At 45.3% G+C, this 23,435-nt stretch overlaps 1 protein-coding gene across 3 annotated transcripts in view; it reads right to left on the bottom strand.

The window, feature by feature from the left end:
- LOC130532683 (intermembrane lipid transfer protein VPS13B-like) overlaps nucleotides 1–23,435 on the bottom strand; it is a 231,590-nt gene that overhangs the window by 8,539 nt on the left and 199,616 nt on the right. For 2 of the 3 annotated variants that reach the window (XM_057045445.1, XM_057045444.1), the window contains exons 47-58: nucleotides 12,491–12,646; nucleotides 11,027–11,293; nucleotides 9,375–9,458; nucleotides 9,110–9,285; nucleotides 7,033–7,203; nucleotides 4,849–5,056; nucleotides 3,972–4,160; nucleotides 3,358–3,504; nucleotides 1,982–2,259; nucleotides 1,333–1,460; nucleotides 1,044–1,240; nucleotides 238–356 (exon numbers count right to left, since the gene is read on the bottom strand). In XM_057045445.1, coding sequence (XP_056901425.1) covers nucleotides 238–356; nucleotides 1,044–1,240; nucleotides 1,333–1,460; nucleotides 1,982–2,259; nucleotides 3,358–3,504; nucleotides 3,972–4,160; nucleotides 4,849–5,056; nucleotides 7,033–7,203; nucleotides 9,110–9,285; nucleotides 9,375–9,458; nucleotides 11,027–11,293; nucleotides 12,491–12,646 — 2,120 coding nt within the window. Of the gene's footprint in view, nucleotides 1–237; nucleotides 357–400; nucleotides 857–1,043; nucleotides 1,241–1,332; nucleotides 1,461–1,981; nucleotides 2,260–3,357; nucleotides 3,505–3,971; nucleotides 4,161–4,848; nucleotides 5,057–7,032; nucleotides 7,204–9,109; nucleotides 9,286–9,374; nucleotides 9,459–11,026; nucleotides 11,294–12,490; nucleotides 12,647–23,435 lie in introns of those variants that run through there. The other variant, XM_057045446.1, reaches the window with a different exon arrangement.

The raw sequence follows: 23,435 nt of genomic DNA, 5'->3' as shown, positions 1-23,435 counted from the left end.
AATGTTCTACTGTACTGATTATACTGATGACAGGCCAGATGTTTCGCAGCTCTCCTGTGGTGAAAACGGTGTCTGATGCTTTACGTGAGGTATGAAACATGAAAACATGGCTGTTAACAATAATCCTCTTTGAAGTGAGCGCAGCACATTCAGGTTAGAGAGAACAAAATGCAGCATGAAGATTCCCTTTGCTTTGCACATTAAAGAGCAATAAACCCGCCGCTCTTGTTCTGGTACCTGCTGTGCTGGTCGGTGACGGCGTCCATGCTGCCCTCTGGTGCCAGAGTCAGTACCATGGTTCCCTTTTCATATTTCACATTGATGTAGAGATATCCAAAACCAGACAGGAACACCACCTAAATAGGAGCAGGATCCAACATTCGCATGTGTTAAACTAACTTTAAGCGTTCTGAGATTCATAGTTTGGCTCAGACTGCTGCGTTCTCTCTAGATGCCTTTCCCAGAATACATGTGTCTGGCTTTAACCCCCACCGTTCCAGGTTCACAGGGATCAGCCCCCCGTGTGACGAAAGGAAGCTGACCCCTGCCGAACGCTTGGCTGAGCAGTCATAACAAGCACGACCTTTGACCTGTCACCCCTACCACAGAGGGCAGACTGAGACCTCACAGTAACCAGAGAAACTCAGTCTGACAGACACAACAAACATCCCAGCGCAGACTCCTCCTCAACGTCCTGCAAGCCCCCGCCAACCCCTGCCCCACTGACCAACCAAAACTCCAGCCGGGACCTGCGAATCCAGTCCTTGAGGGCTGGATTCAAGCCGGGTTTTGAGTCCTACCAGGCAGAAACGCTTCCACGAAGACAAGCGGAACCCCAGGTGAAAGTGTTGTTTACCTGTAGGACAGAAAACCCGGCTTGAATCCGGCCCCGGAGGACTGGATTTTAATTTACATGATGAAAAACTCAAAAATAAATAATGGGCAGAAAAAAATCATCAAGTGAAGCTAACCTCGGGATTACTTTTTATTCACTTTAATATCAGTGTTTTCCAACCACAGCTTGTGCTACACGCTGCGTTTACCTGAGAGCCCGGACAGTTGATATCGATGGGGTCGGTCCAGTCATTGGAGCCGTGTCCCGTGGTTCTTCTCAGCAGCAGCGAGGGCAGGACGTCTCTCTGCCGACACTCGGGGAAACTGGAAAAATGGTGGTAGAGCTCATGATGAACGGAGCATTTCGCTTCCAAGAGACGGCAGTACACGTCGGTCCTCGGAGTTTCTGATGGGAATAAAAGGAAACATTAGAAACATCATGTGAGATAAGACACTAAACGGACAAAGATGGGAGGAGATTGGAATCCGGTGTGCAACCTTTGACTGTTTCCTTGAGCAGCAGTGGAATCGGACACTGATTCTGGATCAGCATGCGAGGAGACGGATCCACATTCAGAAAGATGTACATCACCCCGAGGTGCTCCTGATGCGTCAGCACTATACATCTGCAAAACAACAATAAGCACACAAAAATATAGGTTCACCGATCCTGCACGCCCACCTACGTGTCACCTGTCACATCATGTCCATCGTAAACCTCTGAGGCGCATTTACAGGCAGGATGCTAACTAGAGCCAGGCCTCAACGCTCTATCGTTCCCTGTGTGTGTGTGTGTGTGTGTGTGTGTCTATGTTTGTGTTTGGCTGCGTACGTTATATTTAAATACAGTCAACGAGAGCACAGACGGCCAGCTGGCTTGTGCGTAGCCTGTGCAGTGTGTTTGTGCTAAGTGGAGGGTGAAGTAGCTTTTTACTGCCGCCAAACTTTAACCAAAAGACACAAGAAACAAAGATTGACAGTGGAAATGTTGAGGGTATTTCTCCTTTTTGCTTAAGCCGCAATATTTAACAAGCTGTGACCACAAACAGCACCTCCTTACTTTAAGTCCTGTGCCAGATCGGCTTTGGTACCCTGCTCTAAATGGACTGTCACAGCCAGCAAACCACAAATGCTCTGGTTCACCCACCTGCTGCTGGGCCCACCCTCAGAGTCTCCTTCCCCAGGCACAGACACACTCTGCCTCGGGAAGTCTGGCCGGACGGCGGCGGGCAGACTCCACGCAGCGTCTGCACCCTCGGGCTTTGGGAGAAGACTGAAGAGCATGTGCCTGAGGGGCAGAGGTAACTCCACGGTCCCAGGGACACTGGTCTGGAGGAGGACCCAGTATGGCACTGAGCAGGAAAGGGATGACTGGTCTTCAGAGGGAGCCAGACTGAAAACTACTGTTTCAGGTATCTCCCAGGCCTGGGGAGAGATCAGAGGAGGGGGGGAGAGTAGAGACATCAGTACAACAGCCTGTGAGGGGCAAAGCCATCCTGCTGTTGCTCCCTTTTCTTTTTTCCCAGAATGCTCACTGCTAAATTGGTAGCAGAGAGTTCTTGCTGCGGTGAGCCAGTAGTGGAGAACTCCGGGGATTAGGCATTAAGCATGATGAATAGACCAACTAGAAAGGCATTCCTTTTCTTGTTTGTGGTCTGTGTTATTGTTATACACATCGCCTGCTATTTATTTGTTTAAGCTCTCTCTTTTTTTTAAGGTTTTCAGTCAATTAGTGGCAACTTGCGAGCTCTGCCATTCTTTTTAAGAGGCTCCGAAGGCTCGTTAAATGACATCACTACATTGTTTCTCTCTTTTGGGAACAAGCAGCAGATGAAAGCGAGAAGGGAAACCTGTATCCAATTCTGGGTGTTTGTCTAATGTCCCTATGAAGTGCCATTGCCACATGTTGAGAGCGGCGAGGAGAGCGGAGAGGGGGGAGCAACATGATCTGATGGAAAACGGCTTACATCTGCGCAGTGTGTATGTGCACTGGTGCTGGGGTGGATGCGTGTGTGTGTGAGTAATGTGCACAGGGAATATTCTGCCTGTGTGAAGCTTCTCTAGCAGGACAGGACAGACATGATGCAGGGTCATGCACGCACATAAAACACACACATACGGGCCTTGTGGTTATGAGGTAGCTGGGAGGAACTGAAGCTACAGGCTCAGGATTTACACTATTTCACAGTTTTATGGAGAGCTGGAAGGAAGAGTTAAGCCAGTGGGGACTTAGAGACCGGGCAGGTGTTATGATCTATGAAATGTTAGCCCTGTGTAGCCTGAAACTCCTCAAATGTACCAAATGAGTACCAGCACCAGCAGTGGTTTCATGTGTTTCGAATAAAGGCAGAGAAAGACAAACACAAAAGCCCCTGAACCAGTGCTTTTATATTTCACCACAGTTGACATAATTGACATTTTTCCATTAAGTCAAAAAGGAAGCTGCCCTGGACTTCCTGTGGAACTTTCTCAGACTCGCATCTGCGGTCGGAAACACGTTCAGGGTTTGATTCAAGCCATCACCTGATCATCACTTCCCAGAGAGCGGTCAGACAGCAGGGGCCGGTACTGGACGGTGTACGGAGTGTTGTTGACCAGGATGGTTCTGTCCTCGATCTGCAGGATCTGGATGCCGTGTCTCACCACAGACGACACACAGAACTGACACAGCTGAAGGGGAAATCACAGAAAGGCATTGTTCACTGGTACCCTATTTTTCAGGTCAGGCTGTGGCACCTATTCTGGATTATTTCGGATGCACGTAGCAACGTTAAAATTAAGGTTCATTTCAGCATTGATGGAGGTAATTCGATGTGCGCGATACCGATGTTCTCTGGTATTTTATCTGCAGCATTTGTCTTAAAACGGCACTAAACTAGTTTCCAATTTAATCAAGTTACCGGTACTTAATCACGACTACAAACCAACATGGTATAAAGGTTAATTCAGTGATTACATCGAAAACTGCAAATCCATTTGTCTCCATTAAAATATATAGGGCTGCCTCCCTCTGAGAATTCCAGGAATTCCGTCACTTTCCCTGTCTGGAATCCATCTCTCTGCATTCAGTGACGCTCAATTAGCAGTCTTGACTGTGTAATTTAAAAAAGCTCTAAAAATCTGACCCCGTCTCTGACCTTCTGTCTGCCAGGGGACGCTCCCAGAGTGATGTCAGCCTGTACATAGCCCTCTTCATCCAGAGTGACCACCTCTGAGTCTGATCCCTCCTTCCACCGAGGAGAAGTCAGGTCGTGGACCAGCTTCAGTGCTGTAGACTTGTGAACGGTGTTGGTTTCTGCCCAGTAGATACCAAGCTGAAATGCTTCCTGGACGTTGGGGACATAAATTATATCAAAATGGACAGAATTTTGGGGAGTCCCACGTTGGACAAGACTGCGGCTCCATCAGCAGATCAGCTGAATGCTTCTGACAGCCAATGACCCCTGCCTTTAATTACACATGGCCCTGGAACTGAGGGTACAACTTCCATCACTGTTGTTGACATGGAGAACTTTGTTGGTGCTCCCCAGATGTTTCTCTGACACAACAATCATATGCAGATGCAGATTGGCATTATGCAACATGCTGATGAAATAGCCTCTTCACTTAAAACAAAGCTAAATGATTGACAACAGAAATCTCATCTTCTCATCTTTTTGTTTTAATTAAACCAAATTGAAGGCAGGCTGTTGTGGAAATGCTGTTTCTATTTACTTTTTTTTTTTTTTACATAATTCTGAATCTTTTGTTCCCGTTTGTTGAAGCCAGAGAAAAGCAGTGCCTGGAAAGCCCTGCGTTGCTGCAGTGTTCCACTGTGGGAAAATGCTCAGCTAAGACTGAAATGAGGTACCGGTAAAAGCAGATTTCCTGAACGTTCAAAAGTGTATGTTTTGTTCATTTTTGAGGTTTTCCACCGGCTCTACTGTATCATAAGTTGGAGCCAAATAATTTCTGAGTTATAGTAGCTAAGTTATAGAATCTAACAAAGACAATTTAATATTAGCCACATGCTACCTTCAGGTTGGGGGGCACGATGACTTTGCCTGCTGGGATCTGCAGGACGATGGTCTCTCCCTCGAACAGCCAGAGGTCCCACTGGGAGTAATTAGCCAGCAGGGCCCAGGGCAGCAGCTCTATCAGCAGAGTGTTCAGGCCAAACTTCCAGCAGGAGAGCTTTACCTGCATGGGGCTGTCCCACTGAGCCAGGGGCTCCAGCACCGACCTGTGGGTACAGAAAAACATCATAGAATGGCAGCTTTGGCCTTTTCAAATCAGCCACGACAGCACACAGCTGTGTATATGCATTTTAAATGTGCTGCACATAAACGCACTAAAACCTATGGAAATCATTAACACATTGACGGGCAGAATACACATATACGCGCACACAAAAAAGCAAGTTGTCAAATCAAACCAGATAGAACCCAGTTGACATCTGGGAACACACATGGTCACATGGAGTCAAACAGACAGAAACAGCCATTTTTCCAACTCACCCAGCAGTTATTTTAGGGTAATCATGGTCTGGTGAGCCCCAAACAGCCCAGAGTGCCAGAAGAGAGCTAAACAAACAGTTCTCCCAGACTTACCCTGGCGTTCAAAGCCATCAAAGAAGACGCAGCCTTCACTCACCCCAAGGCCGCCACGACTCGGTACAAACTACTAACCTGCCCTCTAAAAACTGCCACATACTCCCAGAAACTTCCTGCCGTGATCATGCGGCTAACGAATGTGCTGACGATAGTTTTTCATTATCATTTATTGGTGTTTGTGCGTGCGTGCGTCTTTAAATAGGAAACTGACCTCAAGGCTGAGGGCAGCACGGCCTATAAATCACATTATAAGCTTCACAAAATCGTAATTGAAAGAAATGTGCTAAGCAGCTTCTGTCAAAACCTGCCAACGCTAGAGATTTTAGAAGGGTGTATTTTAAGAAGCACTCTCCCTTGCGCGCGCACACACACACACACACACACACACGCACACGCACACGCACACACAGACATACGTACAACCTGCAGCAAGATTTCACCCCAACCGCAACCACTACAAGATGTTTGTTTAATGATTGTGGAGGTGCCTCACTGCCATTAAAAGTCCTACAGGGGAAGAAAAATAACATTTACCACTTTCAACTTCCTCTGCCCTTTAAAGACACGACATTAACACACTCCCTGCCAAGGAGCTCAGATGGTTTGATTTCCCGGTTGTGCTGTGAACACTGAGGCCTCTTTCCAAAGAGCAAACTGTATCAGCAAGATCATCAATATTGAACAAAAATAGACAAATTAAACTGTGGCTTTCACTGGCTCTCAAAACGCTGAGTGCCAGATAGAAATTAATTCCCTCACGACACTTACAACTCCGTCTCTTCCCATCCCCTCCCCTCATAATCCAGAACATAACACAGATTTCTGGCTTTCAAACAAACTGACACTCTCCACGGTGGGAAACGTACCACAGTCCTGAATTGTCCCCTCACGGGGAAGCGTGAGAAACCCGATACCGAACCACCAGATAGCAGCTCTCCAGCGTGTAGCGCGAGCGACATTTAAAGGTGAGTGATGTGTATGACAGGCACAGATTTGAAATAAAGTGCCACATGTCCACACTCTTGCTGAGGGTAACAGTATATCTGTGTGTGTGTGTGTGTGTGTGAATGCACAGAAAACAGAGAAAAGAGAGAACGCCTGTCAACCGCAAGCAAACATATGGCTCACGTCCAGATACGCAGTCTGTGGGAGAGCATGTGGCTGCGTCTTTTATCACCACCATCAACATGTGATTGCTTTGTGACAAAAGATGATTCCCACAGTGACGTTTGTGGACACATGCGCATGTGTGCGCTACCCCAGAACCTACACATGAACCATGAGACGTCTACACACACAGTGAATATTGTTCAGAGCTGGACCCAAGGCTCTGCGACTGGCGTGAGAAAGTGGGAATATGACAGAGTGACAGTTCAAATCTCAGTCATGTGATTTGTATGGGGATTTGATGTACGGGCCTGCGCTGACTTTGCACTTAAGCCTTTTTTTTAATGTAAAATGATGAGACCCAGAAATAAAGAGCAGCCTCCCTCTTTAACACACTCAGAGTGCAGATGAATGTGAGGTCTGCACTGAGGGCAGCATCATTCCACATCATTTATTTTACCAGTTTCCTTGTACAGACAGGCGGACTGGTGAATTTCACCTGTGAGCGTCTTTGCTGACGTAGGGCCAGGGAGGCCCCGCGGGGGTCTTTGGGCCGTAGAAATCGGCCAGGATGTCTTCCAGGTTTTCTTCATTTCTAGCCTTGCTCAGGATCTGTTTGATGACGCTGGTGGAGATGGGTACAGCACACTGGGAAGCGTCTTCATCCTCCCTGAAAGACAGAGTCGGCGTAGAAACAAAATCAGCTTCCTTCTTTCAGCAAGACGCAGAGGTTATGATGACCTACCCTCTGTGCAGCCAGTGGCTGAAATAAGAGTGTTCTCCTACAGCCATCACGAACACTCCAGCAGAGCTGAATCAGCCTTTGTTTTTGATATTTTTTTCTCTCTCCCTGAAATGTGGTAAATATAATCCTATTGGACAGACTAGCCTCAGAACTCAGTCAACTGCATCTTTTCACCAAAGAAAAAAGAAATTAAATCCAAACACTGAGCGCCTCACAGTGACTAGGCAGCATCCAGTTCCACTTGGCTCAACTAGACAGCCCCCTTACTCCAGGCAGAAGTTTATTAATAAAGCTTGTTTGGCTATAAATGGAACACAGGCTTTTTCTCATGGATCAGGAGACTGGAAGAGGCATCTGAATGTAACCCCCCGTCCCCCCTCTAAGCTTTCAATTGTGGTGACCAACACGAGGAGAGCGGGACACAAAGGTTCTGACTGGGACTTGTCTGTGTCTCCTGTGCCACAGACCACAGCTCTGTTCTGTCCCTCAGACGTTAGAGGCCACAACTATGTGTAATTACAGGAAGGAAAGATGAGCTGCTGACCAGCAAACATTTTAAATCGGATGTTACGGAAAGGCTTTGGGGGGGCTGGTGCACGTGTGTAAAGTGAAGGTGCAAGAAAGCCTTTGGCTGGGAGATCAAAAGATGGAGATTTAGATGGGAGATAAACATTAGATAAGCCTGCACCAGAGAAGAGCTGCAGATCAGACAGGAGAGTCAGCTGCTGGCTAAACTCTGCTGTGACCAGGCATCTACACACACATCGGTTCTCTCAGAGGGGCCAATTACACTCAAAAGTTCCTCTGTTTATTCAGATCACCACTAGCTGCTACCAAAGGGACGAAGTTCCGAGCTTGTATTTGCATCACACTACACAAACTGCAGATATTCTGACAATGAACACAACACAGAGCATGTGTGCGCCACCCACGCTGAAGAAATAAAGTGTCTTGTCACTGAAAGACACTTTGGATGGAAGAATCTGAGATTTACACACAAGGACATGATGCACAGGGAGTGAAAATGATGTTATTGGTACCATATAATCTTCAAATGAATCACAGAGGGATGATTTTCCTTTATTGTTTGCAACACATTATGATGCGACACAACACTGTGATAATTTGCTGAACCAAGCAGAGTGTAAAAAAAAACTTCTAAGAAAAATCTCCACGAGAGGCCGTGGACAATATGAGAAAGTGTGAACACATGCTGACAAAGTGGGACTGAGGAACAGACGCGGCAGTGATGTATGCGACAGATTCTGCCCATGATGAAGTGGCAACTGTCACACTTACATTGGCTAAACAAGACACGCACGGACCACACACAGACACAAAGACACATCTGCTGCGCAACTCATCCACCCACGCAAACGTGTGTGTACACACAGACCGACACACACAACGTAGGGCCAAACGCCTGCTGTCTGTTAGGGCCTCTACCTAAATGAGGTGTAATTACGGTACAACCTGACGTGGAGGAACTGAAACTGTGCGTCGGTGGCTGCCATGCTGGCTTCCTGTTCTTTTGAACAGTGCCTGGACTCTGGGATGTTGGTTCACAGTAACCAGAATGTGGTGTGAGAGAATCTTAAGTGTCTCTGCATCTTTGCTAGTCGGAAGCGTGCTGCACCCATTTTAGACAGACTGTTTGAGCAAGTTGCTGAAACAATATAAAGAAAAGGTGGACTTTAAAGATATTAATTGTCAGGTAGATAAATCAGGTGATGTGCAGACAGATTTAACTCTTGCTTTGCTCATCTTTAATTGGTGCTCGATACAGTTACCGTGGATCAAAAAGGAATTACTCTATGTCTTTTAGCCTTACCTGGCCTGGAAAGTGAGATGGTGGGTGATGTCGGCCTCTGCATTTAAAAGAGACTCCTGGTGTCCCTGTCCATGGATCAGCTGAGTCTCTCTCAGTCCCAGACTCCTCTTCTCTATATGAAGGATGACTGGGTCTGGCAGGTGGCTCTTCATGAAAAACAATGGACTGAAAACCACCTGAAACAGTTTCACATTCACAAACACCAGAAGTGAGATGCGCAGACGAACTGGTGCACCGACAGACCAAACCATCACAGATTACTCACCACTCTCTGCTGCACGTGAGAGTTGGGTTCAACAGTAAAAAGTGTACACCACACGTACAGCAAAGCACCACTGGAACAAGGCACCTGGCAGAAATAACCAGCTGTTATTCACAGCATCATTACTTACATCACATTCATTCACACTTGTGAATCAGTACATCTCCTTTGTGAATTATTGCACGGCTTGGTGAGAAAAAGTCTGCTTGCGTCATGTAAAAACAAGGATATCTGATTTCCCATCGCATGTAATTAGGTGACAATTATGATTTCATGGTTGATCGTGAAACATTTTGGGGTTTATTTTAATCTAACACTCTGTTAAAAGTAATTAAAAGTAGCCCTGCAACATGATCTCACAGCTGAGACAACTGATGGGTGTTAGGGCGGGATAATGGGCCATTACAGGCAGTTACCATCGCAAAATGTAGCTGAAAATGAGGCGACTGCAGAGTGAGCTCTCCTAATGTGACATTGGTGTTTGTTAAAACCATGTGATGCTAATGCATCTTACATGTGGACCAGTTTATGACAGACTGGGGACTTCATTTGCTGGTGGGGACAGAAGAATGGAACAAAGAGACACAGCGAACATTCTCCTAATGCTGCTGGCCTTGCAAAACAGTCTTGTTAGTAGGAAGGAGTGAAACTGATACTCTGAAGGCCTGGTCCATTAAAAACACTCTACTCGGGGATGAGGTCAGGATGACCTCCTGCACATTGTCAGAAGTAAAGAAGAAGTAAGGAAAGATGGTGAAAACATGTGTTAGGGAGGAAGAAGGTGAGATACGAGGAAGAGGAGTTGCTTTAGATGGATTACCAGCACAGATAACCAGGAGACAGATGAGAAAAGAGGCAGACATTGATGGGGGAGACAGTTGTAAAGGCTGCAGCAGGTGGATGAGCGGCATTCCAGGGGATGAAGTAAATAAAGAAGAGGAGTTGACAAATGAAGGATGGAAACAAGACAGTGAAACAGCAGGAGACAGGCGGGGATAGACAGATCTTGGCCCTGCTACCAGAGCAGGCAGCGCCTCCTCTGGGAGCCAACACTGCGTATGTGTAATGAATGGCTGATCTGAGGAGAACTGATAACAGCTGAGATTGGGCTCACAGATGATCAGAGCCATACACAGAAGCTGTTAACAGCCTGGAAGAGAACGACAGAAACAGATACAGAGCAGGACAACTCCAGAACAAGAGCAGGAAGTAAAGGAGTGGCTGCATGGCTTTGCTCCAGCAGCGTGAAAGTTCCTTCAAAGCTTCTCCCCGTGCCCACATATCAGCTAAAGTTTCCTGTCTGTGTTTGGTGTTGTTATGAGAGAACATAAACTGTATTTTCTGCCTCTCAGCATGGTTAGGTTATGGCTTGGAGAGCCTTTGTAAGCCTATCTGAGGGAAAGATCTCAGTCTGTTACCTAAGAGTGAGGAGAAGCGTGGAAACTGCCACCATGACCACCCAGGAGAAAAGGATCAGACTGGCCACAGTTGGTGGTCCAGTCACCAGCTACAAACATGCATGCCCTTATCAAACATCTCTTTTCAAAAATGACATTTAAAACAAATAATCTGACCTCTAACAGTAAGACCAACCAGATGGACATTTCTTGTTCAGATTCATTCACGTTCATGTAAATTCAAACGACAGACTCTACCTGTACAACAGAGCAAGACCTGCTCTTATCTCTGCTCTCCAGCTGAACATCCTGGGACCAGTCTTCATCCCCTTTGGCCCTCACACACAGCTCTGTCATCTCACTGTCCTCCAGCACGTAGGAAGGCAACTTGGCCCCCACCTCCAGGCAGTCGCAGTGTTCCCTGACCACTGTCTGACTGTCGGGCCCCACATAGTGCTGCACTACTCGCAGCTCGATGTCCTGGTTCAGGTAGCTGCACATCACCTGTCTCCCGCATATTATCACCTGGAGAGATGAAGGTCACAGAGCAAATTAGCCCAATTGAAAAGAAAAGAAAAGGTCTCCAAACTGCTATGCTGTCACACTGTTTGGGATGGCATCGGTGTGATAACGGTCTCTGAGGCCGGACACGCAGGACAAAGACCAAACAAAGCCTTCTCCTAATCACACCTGTGCCAGCAATCTAGAGTGCTTCAACTTTGGAATGTGAAAGGAACCTAACCCAATCATGAGGCTACACAAAGAAGGCCCCTGCTGAGAACCGCACCCTTAACACCCCCCCCCACTAAAGTAACCACCAATTAAACATTTTAACCCAAAAAGAAACGACCAGATGCTATTTGACGGTATCAAAAGGAATCAAGCGACATGTTTAGACTGTCTCCAGGCATGTGTCCAACATGACGTGGGAATAAGTTTAATGAAGGGGCTTTCTGTAACAAGGGGCTGGTATATATGATGTAAAGACCCCTGCCAGCTAGACATGGAGGGGGAAGTACAGCAGTGTGTGGATCCATGAAGTAAGACCAGAAGAGGTGGTGCGGACAGGCACACAGGGTGTGACTTCCTCTGTAGCGGCAGCCACCATCTCCATCTGAAGCCTTCTGTTGTGAAGTGGATGCGACCGAGATATAATCGGTGCGTCCAATTAGAACAAGATGTCAGCGAAACCCGGGGCAGATGGTGGGAAGAGGGTGAGCGCCTGCCTGATTTGTCTGGGGGATGAGCGGGAGACGTGTGACGTTTGACACTGTTTACATAACAGCGTGTCAAAGCTGTATGTTAATGGCATCACTGCAGTTTCAGGAAGACTCTGGTTTGTATATGTGGAAGAATCCAAACACAATCCGCCACTCTTGGTGTTAAAAAGGCAAAGCCTGCTCTGAGACCGCGTTCATGCTCTTTTATGAGTTCCTGTGAAGTTTCTGGTGGATTGATGGGTCTCATTATCTTTGTGGAAGGGGTTCGGGCTCATGTGTTTTTGCTTTCATGCTGAAACAAGGATCACTAAAACAGAAGACTGTTGTTAGCTGCACAACAACTGAATCATAACAAGAAATTGGCTAAAAAAAGAGATTAGAAAGCACTTAACTCAAAGAGAGGGCTGCTAAAATGATTTCAAACATGACACGGCCGATTTTAAATCTGAGATTTTAATCACTTGTCTATTTATCTTGAAGATAATTCAAGCAATCTGTGTACCTGCTTTTGGACGCCATTGAGCTGCAACACCTTTATGATGAGAGAAGCAGTGCGTCCTTTGTACTGAATGGTCCTTAGTAGCGTCCCCACGTTGTCCACGCTGAAGGCCTCTGACCAGCGCCAGTTCCCCCATCCCTCGATGCAGATGTGCAGCAGCTGGAGCGACGACCCCAGTGGGAAACACAAACACAGCAAAGACAGAAGACACCAGACATGAGAGGTTAGGCTTCATGCCCTGTATTTATCCCCAAGCAAAAGCAAGTAAACAGTGAGAGTCATTGTTTGGAATATTTTGGTAGGGGGAAGAAAGGAAACAAAGTTCCTGTTTACTGGTACTCAACTGGCCTGCTGCTGGAAGTTGACGGTTGCACACAGTGAATGAGAAAACAGCTGATGGAAGTTCATTTTGACTGTGTGTGTGTGTGTGTGTCCTGTAGATGGATACACAAAGGTCTGTCCTCCACATGTCTAAATAAGAGTCAGATACTTTACGCTGTGTGTCCATCAGCTCCACAGCCACACTGACGTCCTGCTGTACTACAGCACACATGAGAGATTTAAATACGAACGGCATCTACGTGAAGCTGGTGCCTTTTAAATAATGCTCCTTTAAATCAAAACACAAGACCATAGTGGGCTGGTAAAATACTTCGTGAAAATCTGCTACAGAAACGCTTCACATCTGTGCTGCAGTGAGCTCATACGCAGGTGAACTGTCCACTTCTCACCACAGGGTCCTGAGCACTACAGGACAGGGAAACTCATTTGTCAAACAATCGCAGCGTTGTCATCAGATTAGAGTCACAATACAGGAGCAGAACCATAAATATGAGAGGAGAGCTGGAGTTGTCTCCCCTCCTGAGGCAGCGCGGCTGACCTTTCACCCCAGCCGTCTCTGTCAGCCCCGCCGCTGACACAAATGCAAACTCAGAGAGGCAGGAGTGGGAAAACGTGAGAAAGATAAAGTATGCCTATCAGTGAGAGACATGGGGAGACGTGAGGCAGGGGGAGGACCGGGTCAGAGCGCTCCCAGAGGAGTAGCGACCCGGCTGATACCCTGAAGACGGCTTTTGAAGAATTTACACGTTGGCTCGTCACTTCAACGTGTCGAACATTCAGACAATCCGTTTAAAGAAAAACAAATTACTCCCCGGGTCAAAGGGCACGGAGGCACCCTGGTCAAGACCTTCTATGTTTCTCTTCACTGCAGTCTTTCCACACCGTTTGAAGGCAGATTTCATTACAATAACATTCTTAATCAAAGCCTGAATTCGCTTTCTTTCCGATCGTCCCTCTTCACTGTTGGCTGAGTGGAGATGACATAATATCTAATATCCCTGACAGCAAAAGTGTCAGAGCCATTAAAGACCCCGGGGGTGAAGGGCGAGCTTGACCTTTAGGAGCAGAAGACTCCAAAACCCAGCTTTAGCTTTACAGCTGAGATGAGTTAAGATCACATTGTTACAAATCAACCTTAAAAATCACGGTGATGTGGGATTTAATGCCATCCTACTCTGCACAAATGAATACCAGCACTTAGTTTTCAAACCTGAGTAATCCTGCTCAAACACTTATATTGTGAACTCAATGTGCTATAACGCCAATCTGCAAGCTACAATTGGTTATATCTCAAACCTCGCTCTCCTCGAACCCCTCTTTCGATGTGTACTTTATCACGCCTGCGGTTCAACTTGACCTTTAGAAGAGGAGTCATAATAACGTCTCCTCAAACTTCAAATAGAGACTTTGTTCTTGTTTAAATTCATCACTGCTCTGACTCAGGCGGTGGAAGGGAAATAAAAACAGCAGTGACACAGATGAACCAGGCACATTGGACAAGAAGAATGAAAAAAAGAAGCAGTTATGCCTCTTTGTGACTTATCCAACTGTTGTGACACTGAGGAAACCCAGTCGGCCACATGTGGCGGTTTCACGCACATGGATTAAGCCTGGCCCGGCACAGTTACAGTGAACACAGAACTACAGTTACAGGAATACTCAGGACCACAAGGCTTAATCTGACAACGGAAAATCGTGAATCACACCAAACTGCGGGATAACTGAGTTAAAGGATGAACCTTTAAGTTCTGAAAACTTAAGTTTTAAGTCTGAAAACAGCCATGCTCCCCCATGCTCCCAACTGTAAAGTTAGACGAACACATGCCAGCGTGGGTGCAGAGTAAGTGTATTTACAATGAAAATTCTCCTTTATTTTACCATTGCTGTGCTGGTTCCCAGTACGAAAACACTGACCACAGGAGCGCAGAGATCAGATTTTATAGCCAAACTCACCAAAGATTACAGACTTGATTTATCCACGCAGCACATGAAAGATTTAACAAAGGCTTCGCCTTCCTTTTGCATGAGAAATGATTCCAGGCGAGCTTTAAATATACACAAGGGTGCGTATTTTATTTGCAAAGCCCTCAGTGTTGAAATCATAATCATGTCAACACCTATGAAAGTAACGAAAACACACCTCAAAACAACAGAAATGAAAGGTCAAGGTTCAAGTATCACAGCAAAGGTCTGAATACTTCTGTCTGTGCAATATTTATGGTTCATTTTAGCTTTGTCCTTTTTAATCTGTTTGCAAAAACTGTAAAATACTCTTGTCACTTTGCCATCCGGGGGTATTAAGTGAAGATTGCTGAATATATATTTTATTTTTTTATTTCTTTTTTGGGCTGCAACTTGTTTTCTTTGTTGAATAATGCTGGAAAAATTATTTACAAGTTTAAATGATAAACAAAAGTGGAGTAAACATTAAAAAAAAATCTTTATTTTGAAGTTGACTAATAAGTTTTAACAAATTCTCATTACAACCTTTCTCTTAGACTGAATTATATATATATCATTTAAACAAATTGTTTCATAAAGCTTATACACAACCTCAGTTTCTGGCTGCAAATGTAAGATTTTGTGTCCAAAACCAACTAAGAACCCATCTGTCATTCTCCGATCCACTCCCAGTTTGGGTATTGACTGTGAAAGAAATGTGAAATTGAAATCTACGTCTCCCCTTGTTTATCTTGAGTCCCGAGGGCCAGACTGTGATTCTTAGTTGGCCGATAATGGACGCTTGTGCTGATAGCACCTCACTCAACTTCTGCTTTGGTACCAGAACGATCTGCTTGGGAATTATTTGATTGAATAATTGGGTGTAATGACATATTTTTATTGAACGGCTGAATTACACTGTCATCTTCCTACCATCAGTTTCACAGAGAGAGAGCCAGATTTGACCGGGGTCACATCGTTCTCTTGCTTTTCTAACACTAATCCCTGATGTAAACACAATGCACACATTTATCTGAATATCCTGGACCCAACTGGACCATTTGAAGCGTTACATCAATAAGACTTTAGAAAGACACACAGTAATCTGAATTATTTGTCCCGATGTGAAAGGTTTTAAATTTACTGACAGTGAATCCGGGTCCGGTATCATCACAGAGGCTTACAGTGTCATCCACGTACACTAATATAAACAAGATACAGATGTGGAGCAGAGATGAATCATCTGATTTGACAGCTGTGTAGCCTTCACACAATCAGGGCCATTGCATCGGCAGTATGACGTTTGCCTTTTAGTGGTCAAACCTGGCATTGATGAAAGGAGGTTTAATATGGTTTGGATAATAGGAGCTTATCATGAGGCTTAGTGGATTTACCACAATCCAATCAAGTTCAAATGACTGCAGGTACTGCAGAATGCCAAACACACCCAGTAACCACTCTGTGGTCTCTATTGGTTCTACTGAACATTGTCTAAGCTGAAGATGAAAAAAATCAAAGAGTGACGCAATCGAAATCCACAGAGTGAGATCTTATCACCTGATCGGTACCACATGAACACCCCTGCACATTTAACCCCGCTGCTATGGAAACTAATGGCGAAAACCCAAACACTGAACTGACACACTCAGAAAAAGGTGTTTCTGGGAATGATCATCACCCCCAATCTAAACTGGAAGTCATATTCAGTGAGTCAAACAACCACCCAAATTCCTGGTCAATCCAGTCACAAGAGAGGAAGCAAAGTTTCCTGTAAAAAGCGGCAGAACCATCCGTACTCTTACGCAGCCGTGACCTCATTTCACAGCAGAAAGAGCTTTGATAATGAGTGTGGAGCAAACACGAGGAAAAGCTGGACGCAGATCAAACGGGACGGAGACAAGATCACTCTCCTCCTCGCATGAACACACCCACACGCAGCAAACAGCTCCCAATCCTGTCCTCCGACAGGCACAACCAGTCATCTCAGCCACTGAAACCGCCAACCATCCAATGTCCTCCAGCAGGAATGCAGCTGGGTGCACATAACACAAACACTCCGTCTGTCCGCAATGGAAACACAATCAGTGGATGCTGCGAAGATGGGCTGACAGTGCTGCGTGGTTGTTGGTGGTCTAAACATGACAACCATCCCTCCATTCATTTTAATTAAAAACAACAAGTGAGGAGGCACGTCTTGGAGGCGCAGGGCTGTACAAAAACCATCAGCTTTGTATGCTGCTGGTCATAACTTTTATGAATTTGAACTGAACGAAGGCATATCAGTTTAAATGAGAGACGTGGAAATAACCTGGGGACCAGGGAACTGGCAAGCCAGAAAAGAAGAAGCAGGTTTATACCCTAAAAATAAAAGAATACAGAACCCGTCCTCCAGACAGGGAAGAGGCAGCAAGCACATTTAAGGGAAAACGAGTGAGAAACAATAACTCTCCTTCCAGGACAGTGAGGAGTAACCCGTGAAACGTGAGGGAATTATGGTGGCTTCACCAGCTGTCCACCACCCTTCTATCCTTGGCTGACAGGACAGGGCATCAAAGAGCAGATTTTCAAGTCTAAGAGGCATTCATGTGCTGGACAAGGTTACAGAGAGACAACATCGTGTGGATCTGTGGTGACAGAAGAGATGTTGAAAGGTTTCTACTTGATTAATTGTGTTCCAGAATTCTCCTGCCGATTCTTCCACAGAGGCATTTCAGACATCCAGGGCCTCCAGGGTGGTGGGAGACGGAGACGCAGACGCAGCAAGTGTTCGCACCAAATGATGAGAGCCGACAGAAGGTGCCCTGACACAAGGATCACTACGATTTAGAGAATAAAGCCTCTCAAGGACATGATTTACACGTTATTTCATCATTACCACCAGGAAACAATCGCACCTAAAGCCAGACCTACTGCAGCGATATTTGTTCACACATAAATAAATGCATACCTTACTTACCCGTGAAGCTGAGGAAACACAAACTGACCGGAGACACTTTTATCAACTGCAGAGAGTCTAATCTACCGGCAACTGTGGCTGACTGCAGTCAGACTCAGACAACATAAATGCAGCTGATGTCTCCAGTGGTTTGCCAGTACAATGCACAGCACGGTGTAACACTCCACTACTGAGAGGATTGCTTTACAACAATGAGACCACAAGCTCTCCTGAAAAAGAACAAATGCTTCATGGGTTAACCCCACACAGCTTCCACTAACCACAAAGTGGTAGACTGTGTAATGAAAATGCAGTCTATGAAAACGAAGAACACATATCACCACAACACGGCCAATTAGTTTTAAAAAAAGGTTTCTCCTGTTTCAAATTGTGTGCTGGTAACCTGAGTCCTGATATCCGCTTATGATGGAGTTAAAAATACATTTACTGCACGTTTATCATTATTTTACTGCAAAAGGAAAAGCGAATCCAAGTCAGCAGGGTTGTTCCACCTGAAGGACATTCATGTTGGACGCAGTGAAAGACATGGTTCCCGGGGTCATGTGACTCGTGGTCCATTAAGATTAGCATTCCTGTGGGACTGGTCAGACTGTAGCATGGTGCTATCCATGGTGCTGAAGCCAGAGGCGCACCCTTGGGACCAGAAAGGTCACTTTTGTGCAGACCTGAGCGTTTTATGGGTAATTTAACTTGGATATGCAAATAAAGCAAATGGAAAAGTTGTGTAATCAAGACGCCAGTCGCAGTGCTTGCACAAGTAAAGGGAACCTCTCACAAGTGAAGCCCAGGGCACTTAGAGGTGGTCAATGGGAGGAATTTAGTGTTGGGAGGACCCAGGATGTCATGACGGAACACACAACAGCCTCACATTAGCTGCTGAAAAAGCATCCTGGAGAGCTGACTGCAGATTTAAACACATGTTATGTCAAAGACACTGAACATGATAAGAAATCCCGAAAATGACGACATCTAAAACTCAACAATTGAAAACTGGGATCTCAACTCATAAATCTGATGTCACAAGCTTAAAGCTCCCTAAAACATTTCTCATGTGGAGAGCAACCAGAAACAGTGCTGCTGTCCAAACAGAGACGCTAATGCCAGTTTAAAGCTCCGTTATCGTTGAAGATATTTGATGGGGAGGATGAAAACATAACTTTTAATCTGCTCAGCAGTGCTAAAAGATGTTAGCAACACTGCTTGTTTGAGGAGAAATAAACAGCCAAACATGTGTAGACACAATGGTGGATCAAGGGTTCTGCCATAGAACATGGAACTAAAATAAAATAACACAGCGTCTGAGTTAGAGTGAGGTAATAAACCTTTGTAACCCACTGGGCCGAGTGCGGAAGGATGAGCAGGAATTACATGCACAGAGAATTAAAGAAATCCTGCATGAAGGTGATGATTCAGTGTCCTTCCTGTGGTCCTCATGAAATTCTTGGCCATTGCAGCTGTAATCGAACTGTTGAAAATGTGCGGACATGTTGCAGAAAGATGAGAACAGAATCCCAAGAACATTCAGGAGTCAGGGCTTTCTTAAATTACTGGCAACATGACTTTTGAGAAAAAGGTTCCTTTTTTTTTGCCTGTGCAACAGTAAGAAAAACACGGAGTTCTTAACTTTGTTCAGACAGGTCTGATTAATCACTAATCAAGCCTGCTCCCTAAAGCACAGTGGAGGAAAAGGGTTTCGGAAAGTGACTGATGGTACAGATGACATATGCAAAGACTAAATACTAATAAAAAGCAAGTGTCAATTTCTCAAAGGCAAAACCTTTAGCCTTGATGTCGATTCTGACAGCCGGGGGCCGATAAAGAGAAACAGGCTGAAGGAGATGGGATGCACTGGTCTCATGCTGCATATTCCAGTAAACTGAGTGGGAATTGAAAAACATTAGCAATCCACAGTGGCTGGAGTGAACTTATACAAAATTATCCTTGGAGCTAAAAAAAAGCATTACAATCACAAAGGGAAATGTCCTCTGAGAGACGAGCAGATGTAGAAGCATTAAATTAGTGATAATACAGATAATTAAAATAAGATAAACGGACCACGACATGATTTGAAGTTGATTTCCAGGTTAGGGTTAGGGAACTTTGGAGCATGAAGCTGCTTTATGAACTCATAAATGAGGAACTTGATGACAGTATGCATGCATATCCAGGTTTAACCTTCAGCTTTTACAACAACTGGATCGCTGCATAAACATGACTAAATCAAGTAATATATTTTTTTTCATCATCTTGAGTTATCGAAGCTCCAATTGTGTCGTCCTCATTCACCGCAGACGTTCCAAAGTTCCCTGGTTGTGGAATGCGAATCGTGCAAAGCTGAAGAAAACCCTAAGCTTGCCTAATGATGACTGACTGTTACTCTGAGGTTATCCTACTAAAGAAGCCATGAAGAAAATGATCCCCTCCCTCTAAAGGCCGGCTTAGTTTCTCACCCACTGACTCACACAAAGTTTGTATCTTGTTGCCATAGACAGAACTTGTTAAAATAACCAGGGCGCGTTGCATTTTGAAAGTTAATCTTTGGGACAATAACAGAGGCTTTTCCTTGAGCATCGCTGTGGTGAACTTTTTTAGAAGACATGCCTGAACAGAACAGAGGATGACAGCACAGAAAAAATGAGTGCACCATTACAAAACGATATTTCTTCACAATGACTCACTGGGGCGAACTTTTCATGTATCCGCACTTCCTTGTGACACGCGAATGAAAGAACTGTTGGAGAGGTTAAAGGTTAAAGGTTAAAGCTAAGCACTCATGGGACTTTTCCCACTCTTTTTTCAGTCACTGTGAAGGTAGAGATTTCTCTATGGGTACCACTCCTCAACGGTACAGAAACACACTCTAAAATCTGCCCCTGATTGCCCCTGTGATGGAGGGGAAGGTCAGACCTGCACCGCTGTGACCCTGATTAGAAAGAACCTGCAGGTCTCAGAAGGATCAATAGATGGAAATACACTTATTTTGAACTTTACTGTGTGTCCGTGTCAGCTTCAACCAATAAAAATGTGAAATAAATCCATCTCTCTCTCTCACACACACACACGCACGCACACACACACATTCCAAATACCTCTCGTTAATTCCCCTCTCTAATAACAGCCAATCTAACCACAGACTAATAGCCCTATGCTGTTATCTCCAACACATTTCCCTGAGGATCCGTCAACACGCACACACACACGTACACACACAGGCACGCACGCTAAAACACACACATACCCACAGAAAGGCAGTAATAGCAAGAGATTATCGGTAGACGTCTGCTTCTGGAATAAATTACAATTTATATGAATTGTGAATATTCCTTGAAGGCACTTAAAAAGTACTTCCCAAATCCAGGGGGCTTATTACACCACTCTCCTTCCTAACCACACTTCCCGCAGGGATTTCCACAGCTCGGCTGCATCCTGTACCAAGCAGCCAGATATTCCAGCTATCCACACCGCACTGCATTGTGCCAGATCCCTGAGACACAGAAGGGAAGCACAGTGCACGTTTTGTGTTTTATACTGTATGCTCATTGCTCTTTTTAATTAAGTGAAATGAATGGAGGAAATTGTGTGCATTTATAACTGTATCCACCTTGGCTTGTAAATGCCGGGATGTGAAGGCATGCTGAGCCTGAACGAGTGAAAGGTCTGAAAAACTCCAGGCCTTCGGAAACATTTTATCACTGCGTGTACGTGTGCACGTGAGGGTATGAAGTGTTAAACCAGACTAACTAAGGACGCGAGTGTCTCAATCAAACCTTTTAATGCATTTTAAGGTTATAAGTGTGTGGGGATGAGATGTGGGTGGGGGTGTGAATAAAAGAGGTGTGAGTCCAGCTGACCTTCTCTAAGGGACAGATACTCTGAGGTCTGCCAACTGGATGGGACGGGTACCCTGGTCAGAGCCGCTCAAACACTCTTACGTGCACGTGCACAGGGAATTGTGGCTTTTTAAATATTTTAGTTCATACTGAAATGACGGCGGCTCCTTTCTCTGCTGAGACTCAACGTGTCCACACACTGACAATAACATATTAAGACAAGATTAACTGTATGTGACAAAACACACATCTCTATTTCCTTTCTTTACTGGCTGTTTATCATGAAAAAGCAGTCGGTGAACGTAAAGAGCACCGCTCGTAATTTCTCTCTGCTTATCTTTCCCACATTCTCTTGTTTATTCTAACGCTGGTCTGTACAGTCTCCCCGCTGACGTCCCTCAGCTTTGCTACTGTCATCCCCACTTTTTTCCCATTTTCCTCAACTTTCTGACTTTCTTCTTCTTCTCTCCCGCCATTTTTCAGCTCCCTTCATTCCCCCTCATTTCGAGATGATCTCATGTCCAAAAAGTTCTCAGGGGGGCAGAGGGGAAAAAAAGGGACAGATTACTTTACAACAGCAAATTAGTAGCTCTGGCTTGTGTGAGTGCATGTGCTGGGCAGACAGGTCAGCTGGGACATGCACATCAGATCAGGACCATAAGGACAAGCCTGGCTTTTCCACAGGACACGGCTCTTGTGTATGTGTGAGAAATATGTGTGCGTAAGAGAGAGCCAGTATTTCCTTCAAACAGAAGTAAGGCAAGAATTGAAGTTAATATAAGCTTAAATTTTTGGGGGTTAGATTTAAAGGCAGAACAAAGACAAAGACACTTGCACATGTCTGGGTATGGGGACGTTGGTAACAGCAACAAAGTTGTTAAGCTAATGCAGCCTTTGAACGCGCCATGATGATGAAGTAAGGCAAAAGCCTGCAGAGCACAGAACTCACTGGATCCTAGATGCCAAATGGACACCGTGTACTGGACTCAGGCACGGAACCGTAATTTGATTTGACCATCCCAAATGAGAGCCTAATTTATTTAAAAAAAGGACGCTGTCCTGGTCACAGGCTGACCTGGATAAGCTAGACGTGACTGACAAGCTGCGCCTGTATGGTCATAAACACCAGGACACCAGGCTGCGTGGGGGACTTACAAAGTGACAAGGACACTGCTGGGACACTTTGCTGTTGTGGAGTGTTGAGAAATGTCCATGTGAGACCAGCAGACACTGTAGAGGCCGAGATTGTCCAGATATACTGATGTCATCCAGCGGATGGAGGTGAGGCATCGGCAATACAGACTTGAGGGGACCGAGCAAATGTCAACAGGGGAATATTATACACCTATGTTTTAAAACTACGGCTCCGGGTGTGAGGCCTGAAAGTAGTTTTGTCTCGTGTCTTTCGTGTCCCCAAGCTGCAAAGCAAGAAATGACAAAGAATACTGTGCAGAGCATTAACATTACCCCAGTGTGAGTGAGCTAATTGCATTGGGGACCCAAGTTCCCAATAATGGAGGGGAATTAGGGATCATTCATGGACAGAGTGGGGACATAATGGGAACAAGGCTTTGACAGCGTTACCAGGGGCGCCAGACAAGGTAGTTAATGTGAGCCAGTGCTGGGGTTGATGAGAGGAAGATGGAGGGATATGCTAACTAAAATAAATAAAAATGTAGATTAATACAAGTCACGGAAAGCACACATGCACATTTTCATGTGTTGGGAAATCCATCTGATGACTTTAGATGGGGAGAGGTCAGCATTTCAGCTACACTAATCAGGTAAGTGCTGTATATGTCTTACCTGTCACAGGAGTTTGGGAAAAATGTTGAAATAGACTAAAAGTTAAGTAAAGGAGAAGGTCTCTGTGGGGTGA

This window comes from Takifugu flavidus, chromosome 10, assembly GCF_003711565.1.
Source record: "Takifugu flavidus isolate HTHZ2018 chromosome 10, ASM371156v2, whole genome shotgun sequence".
In the NCBI taxonomy this organism is placed as follows: domain Eukaryota; kingdom Metazoa; phylum Chordata; class Actinopteri; order Tetraodontiformes; family Tetraodontidae; genus Takifugu; species Takifugu flavidus.
Note: the sequence above shows the minus strand (reverse complement) of the source record. Positions and strands in the feature narration are given on the sequence as shown.